Source organism: Hibiscus syriacus, unplaced genomic scaffold (genome assembly GCF_006381635.1).
Source record: "Hibiscus syriacus cultivar Baekdansim isolate YM2019G1 unplaced genomic scaffold, ASM638163v2 tig00110472_pilon, whole genome shotgun sequence".
Lineage (NCBI taxonomy): Eukaryota > Viridiplantae > Streptophyta > Magnoliopsida > Malvales > Malvaceae > Hibiscus > Hibiscus syriacus.
The window spans coordinates 1,859,723-1,866,470 of NW_024062752.1; the positions used below are offsets into that span (position 1 = coordinate 1,859,723).

The 6,748-nt window shown below is 37.8% G+C and overlaps 1 protein-coding gene across 1 annotated transcript; it reads right to left on the reverse strand.

The window, feature by feature from the left end:
• Window positions 1-4,320: 4,320 nt before the first annotated feature.
• Window positions 4,321-6,052, reverse strand: LOC120127755 (receptor-like protein 9DC3). The gene is made up of 4 exons (XM_039145591.1): window positions 5,884-6,052; window positions 5,607-5,824; window positions 4,802-5,436; window positions 4,321-4,711 (listed from the first exon to the last, which is right to left on the reverse strand). The coding sequence occupies exons 1-4, from the start codon at window positions 6,050-6,052 to the stop codon at window positions 4,321-4,323; spliced, it is 1,413 nt and encodes a 470-aa protein (XP_039001522.1).
• Between the last annotated feature and the right edge of the window lie 696 nt (window positions 6,053-6,748).

A 6,748-nucleotide genomic window follows, 5' to 3' on the forward strand; every position in this document is an offset into this window, starting at 1 on the left:
AGAGAAAATTTCATTGTAGTCAATACCTTCTTTTTGTTGAAAACCTTTGATAACCAATTTTACTTTGTAGCGTTTGCTCCCATCGTGCTCTTCTTTGATCCTGTAAATCCACTTATTGTGGAGCGCTTTCTTGCCTGGTGGTAATTCAGCTAATTCCCATGTTTGATTTGACATAAGCGAGTCCATCTCATCTTTCATGGAAGACTCCCACTTGACTGAATCCTCCACTTGAATTGCTTCATCATAGCACTCTGGTTCACCATTTCAGTCAGCAACAAGTAGTGCAAAGAAGAAGAATACCGTTGGGTTGGTTTAAGAATTCTGGAGGAGCGTCTCACTTCTGGTGTGCCTGGTTCTTCTTGAACTACTTCAGGATTGATCTGAACATCATTTCTAGAAATCTCCTCGAACTCAGCAAATTCCTTTATTTCAGCTTCGGTATTAGAGCTACTTGATTCTATAGTTGACCTTTCTTTGTACATCATATTCTCATTGAAAATGACGTCTCTGCTTCTGATGATCTTTCGATTTTCGTAGTCCCAAAATTTGTAACCGAAATCATCACTACCATAACCAACAAAGACACATTTGTTGGACTTGGCATCAAGTTTACTTCTTTCAGCAGAATCTATATGTACATAAGAAATACAACCAAACACTTTTAAGTGTGAAAGATTTATTTCTTTCTTGCTCCAAACTTCCTCTGGTATTCTGCCATCCGAAGGAACTGAGGGCCCACGGTTGATCAGGTAAGTTGCAGTGTTGATAGCTTTAGCCCATAGAAATTTGGGCAATCTGGCATGTATCCTCATACTTCTGGCACGTATCCTCATACTTCTGGGACGTTCATTCAGAGTTCTGTTCATGCGCTCTGCTACAACATTCTGCTGCAGTGTCATGGGAACTGTTGTCTCCATCTTGATCCCATTGTTTGCGCAGAAATCTCTGAATCTTCTATTTTTGTACTCTCCTCCATTATCATACCTCAACCGCTTGACTTTCAAACCAGTCTCATTTTCCACCATGGCTTTCCATTTTCTGAAGGTATCAAAGACTTTTGATTTCTTCTTCAAAAATAAACTCACACCTTCCTTGTTGAATCATCGATGAAGGTGTGAGTTTATTTTCTGCCTTGGGTGTCTTGCCAATCTTTGGAAACTTACTTTCTTTTGTCTACCAAAGATGCAATCTTCACATAGTCCGACATCTACATTCTTTAGATCCGGCAGCTTCTCTTTTGACAAAAGCATCTTCATCTCTTTCTCGCTCATATGGTCAAGCCTTTGGTACCATAGGTTTGATTTTCCATCAGCATATGCGGCTGTAATAATATTCTCTAAATTTGAGGTTACATAGAGAGTACCAGTCTTCTTACCACAAGCAATGACGAGTGCTCCTTTGGTAATCTTCCATTCACAGCCTGAAAAGGTTGTGTTATATCATTCTCCATCAAGCTGTCCTACATAAATAAAATTTCTTTTGAGGTCAGGAATATGTCTCACTCCCTTCAGCGTCCATGTGGTCTGGTTTGGCAACTTTAATCGGATGTCTCCTTTTTCGACGATCTTCAAGGTTTCATCATCTGCTAGATAAACCTTCCCAAAGTCACCATTTACATAGTTCTCCATGATTTCTCGGTATGGGGTGGAGTGGAAAGATGCCCCTGAATCCAAGATCCATGATTCAATTGGACTGTTGACGCTTAGAATCATGACATCACATGTCTCCTCTGTCACGTTGGTAGATTCCTGTGCACCAGTATCTTTTTTCAGTGCTCGACAATCTCTTTTAAAGTGACCTTTCTTGCCACAATTATAACAGGTAAAATCTTTCTTTCATGTTCTTGATTTTCCCCTTCTGGATTTCGATCTGCCACGATTTGAATTTCTTTCTGAAGTTCTCCCTCTTGACTCTGTGTGCAAGGCTGAGGAGGTTGATGCTTCACTTGATTCTCTCGTCTAATTTCTTCACTCAGTACCAGATCCCGAACATCGTCGAATTTTAATTTGCTGTTTCCCGACGAGCTGCTGACTGCTGTAATAGTATCATTCCAATTGTCTGGTAGAGATGATAAGAGAATTAAAGCTCGAACTTCATCATCAAATTCAATTTCCACTGAACTCAACTGGGTTGTGATTGTGTTGAGTTCATTTAGGTGTTGAGTCATTGATCCATCCGCAAATTGAATAACCGCCTCATCAAATGAACTTTGTTTGAGGCCGATGGCTTCTCATACATACTGGAGAGAGCCACCATAAGACCCGCCGTAGTCTTTTCTTTTGCTATATTGAAAGCAACATTTCGAGACAACGTCAGTCGGATAACTCCGAGGGCTTGTCTGTCGAGAAGAGCCCAGTCTTCATTCTTCATGCCCTTGGTTGCTTTCCTGAGAGAGGTTGATATAGATTTTTCTGGTACAGAAAATCTTCAATCTGCATCTTCCAAAAGCTAAAGTCTGCACCATCGAATTTCTCAATTTTCACATTCCATTCGTCTGCAGCTATCGCTCCCACTCGAATCTGGCTTCGTTTGGATCGTTTCTGACAATTTTTGTGAACCACCGTGTATTAGAACACCTCCGTCGATAAATTCGTATCGCCTACAAAATTTTACTATTCACAAAATTCACTATTCACGTGAGTAACCTCGCGACAAAATTCACAACGAAAAGCTCTGATTACCAGTTGTTAGGAAATAAACCGAGTAACGAGTAATTTCCCTATAACCAGATTAGTGAGAATGCGAAATAAAAGCGGAAAAATAATACCCGAAATTGATAACGGAGTTCAACCAATTATGCTTACGTCTCCGGACTGCTGCAGATCTTTTACTAAGAAAGAAAATTTACAGGTGTTTACAAAACACTCACTACTCACAAGAAAGCTCTCTAGTAATGAGAGAAAGAAATGATTTTTGGAATTATTTTGAAGCTAAATGGGTTAGGGTATTTATAGTTGAAGCTTAGGGATTAATCTTATAAATACCCTAAAAATTGCAAAGACTAAAGTTGTAATTACCAAAAAAAATGCACCGAATTCGGTGCCAACCCACCGAATTCGGCACCCCAAATTTAGACTTCCCAACCCCCCAATTTGACTTTTCTAACACTCCCATGAGCAGCAGTGGGTGCTTTCATTCCAGGAGTTTATTTTGGGATAACAAGTGGAATCAGCATTAGAATCATCAATGGACATGGTGTTCTTGAATTGGAGTAAGGCTGATTTATCGTCTAACAGATATGAGGGGAGTTGGATTAAGAGAATAGAAAGACACAATCGGAGAACAATCGACTTCGAAAAGAAACAACAACAGTAAGATGAACCTACCAGTTTGATGCAACCAAATCAATTTCCCCATTTCTACAATCTAAGAACCAAGCGATGGAAGGAGGCAAAGTTTGAAGGAAATGAAGTTGGGAATGTGCTATGTATGGGTTTAGGGGTTGAGCCTATATATATCGTTTCACGTAGACTCCCAATCTTTTAAAATTCAGCTGTAAAGTTGCATTTTGTTGGTCATCGAATCTTGATGCCAATAAAGACAAATAGAAATTAGGAGGAACGGGAGCCGGCTCATTACCTCCTTACCAGAATCTCTCTGGCAGCATGCCACCCCACAAAGGAAATTTCTCTGTTCTTTCTTGATTGAACTTGCAATCCAACAATTTTCATGGCTCATTACTCGTCCACTTGGCAAATTTGCATAGTTTGAAATATATAAATTTGTCTTGTAACCATTTCTATTTGAAATCTCATCATTGAAATTAAAAAGATAGTTAAAAATTCAAGCCTGCAAGTTCTTATCCTACGCTCTTATAGCTTCCACGGTCGCCTGGACAAGTCCACGGCTTCCTATTCGTTTTCTAGTTTGCTAGTACTAATTGATATCTCTGGAAATGAGTTCATTGGTACCCTGTCGGAAAAATGCTTACCAAGTTCTAAAGTTGCAGATTATCATCGTCCATATACTCATCAAGATTGTTTTACTGAATCCGTATGAAAAAAAAAACCTTAAAATAAATTACATACGACCAATTCCCTTCTTTCTCAAATTCAACACATACCTAAATATATAACTTTCCCAAAGATCAACTTCTGTTTTTAATTTGGATGAGAAAATTATTTCATTCAAATTCATCAAAACTGAAAAGTACATAAACAGTCATTAACAACTTCTTAAAGGAAACAAGATAAAAAAAAATACATGTCGGAATCAAACACTTCAAACCAAAATCAGGAGACCGAGTGAAAGAGATTCCGTACAAAAGTGTCCAACCAGCCATGGAAGAGCAAATATCTGTCTCCACAAATTCCATCTTCCTCAACGGTATTTCTTGAATCTGCTTAGAACTCTGTTGCCTGCTCCTTGAATCACCCCAACAAGACATGTTGGTTTTCGAATTGTCATCATGATATATCCTGCAGAAAATCCAAACACCATTCCACAGCCATAACCCATCATCAAGAATTTCCAATTCAATCTGAATGCAGAATCATCTTCATGTTCATAAGATCCTCGTGCCGGAGATTCACTATGGCCACAGCTTTTTGAAACTGGAAACCGACACAATCCTGTATTGCCGACATAGGAATTGTTGAGGAAGGTATTGAATTGTTTTCCCTGAGGAATGAGTCCAACAAGCTGGTTCTCTGACAGGTTCAATACTTCAAGAAAATTCAAACCAGTCAACTGAGAGAAATGAGGTCTCCAACTATTTGTGGAATTGTCCCTTCAAATCTGTTGCTTGACATATCAAGCGTTGCAAAAATAGTTAGAATTCTCTCAAGCTCCATGTCCATACCTTTCATTGTGACAACCATGGGAATCTCGGTAGTAAGAATCATAATCTTCCATATATCTCATTTGATTATCGGCCAAACTCATCATACCTTGGAAACTTTTAAAGTATGTTGTTGACAGAAAACCAGAGAACTCATTATGTGAGATGTCCAAGATTCGCAGGGTCGAGAAATGCGATCCATTTTCTGAATGGGTTAATTGACAATGGAAATAACTGGAGCGCAAGACAAGAACTTGTAGCTGAGGAAGAGTTCCCAACCAGTCGGGAAATGCATCATTTATCTTGTTGTTTCCGAAATTCAACACTTCCAAATGATGACAATTGACCAAGGACTTAGGTAGTGGCCCATCAAAATCATTGTTGTTGAGGTTGAGTGTTTGTAACATGTAGTCTTCCTCAACACGAAAATCAGGGATGTTTCCATGTAAATGATTCATCTGCAAATCTAGAACAGAAAAAATTGCTTGCCCCATACATCTCGGAATTGCTCCACTCAAGTTGTTATGGGACAAGTCGAGAATCACATCCTCCTCCGAATTGTACATATTGCATATGGAAGGTGGAATTTCGCCAGGTAATCTGTTCTGTGAGATTAAGAGAACAGATACGCGAGGAGGTGGAAGTAGAAGTGGCTTCTAATTGGTTGGAGCCAAGGTTTAGAACTAGTAGATTCTTCCATGAATATTCTACAACTGCAACAAGTTGTGAGAAAGATCAAGATAGGTTAGATTGCTTCCCCAATTTCTTTCCTGTTTCGTAATTTGGCCTTGAATGATGTTGTTTGAAAGGTCTAAACTAATCAAACCTCTTGAGTTGTCAAGAAATTTGAGAATTCAGTTATATTACAAGAAGACATCGACAAGGAAACAAGATTAGGCAAGACAAGAGTGAGGTTGTTATTGTTACTCTGGTATAGTGGACTGCTGTGTGAAAGATCCAATATTTGAAGGCTATTAAGCTTTACAAGCATATCAGCATTGACGACACGGATTCTATTATAAGAAAGGTCTAGACGGATCAAACCTTCAAGATTTCTTACAAAATTTGGAAATTCACTTGTGTTGCAAGGATAGAGATTTAACTTGCAAGACTAGGCAAAGAGTAATTGACACTGCTGCTTGCACTGCTCAATGATAGAAAAGGGTTGTCGGAGAGATCAAGTGTCTCAAGTTTGCTGAGCTTTGATAATTTGTCCATTTCAAAACTACCACTCAAATCATTAAAGGAAAGGTCAAGCTGAGTAAGGTCCATAAGTTAGGAAAAAGCAGGAATTGGACCCTGTATCTCATTACTGGACAAATCAACAATCTCCAAGGAAGGGACCTTGTCAAATTGATCAATAGGACCACTAAGCTTGTTATTTAATTTGTGATTCGTTATGTATGTCAATTTGAAAAAGGATATTTATTTATTTAAGAATTAATAATAGTTACCCCGGGCATAAGAGGAGGTTTATCATTAATCCTAATAATTATTGTCTTAATATATTTTAAATCATGATGCACAAATTTGAAAACGGTGTTGATTTATTTCTAAAAATAATAATGGCCACCCCGAACATAAGTGGAGGAGACACTATTAATCCCTAATAAATGAGCATTGTCTTTATTTTTTAAACTAAATTATGCAATCAAACAACCAATTATTGAACCTAATTACATTAAATGAGTTAATTAAGGCTTCATCTAACTAAAGTGACAAATTATGAATTTTTAGGGACTTAATAAAACTAATCTTAAAATTGAGGCTCTAATATTAAACATAATAGATTTTAAAATTATTGATCGAATAATTAAAATAGAACCCTAAGCATGAGCGAATACTATTTTAAAAATTCTCCTAATTAAGCTACTTAAATATTTAAGATAAACTAACCTAAAATTGAGGCTCCGAGCATAAACGTAGACTATTTTAAAAATTCTCTTAATTAATCTAAGTGAGGACCTA

Bases quoted from the DNA above. Each gene is read 5' to 3' on its own strand.
- LOC120127755 (XM_039145591.1), bottom strand. From the start codon at position 6,052: ATGGACCTTACTCAGCTTGACCTTTCCTTTAATGATTTGAGTGGTAGT. The intron at 5,437-5,606 runs GTTTGATTAGTT...CCAACCAATTAG, and splicing joins ATTTCTTGACAACTCAAGAG to AAGCCACTTCTACTTCCACC. The intron at 4,712-4,801 runs GTATGGACATGG...TTCCACAAATAG, and splicing joins CATGGTTGTCACAATGAAAG to TTGGAGACCTCATTTCTCTC.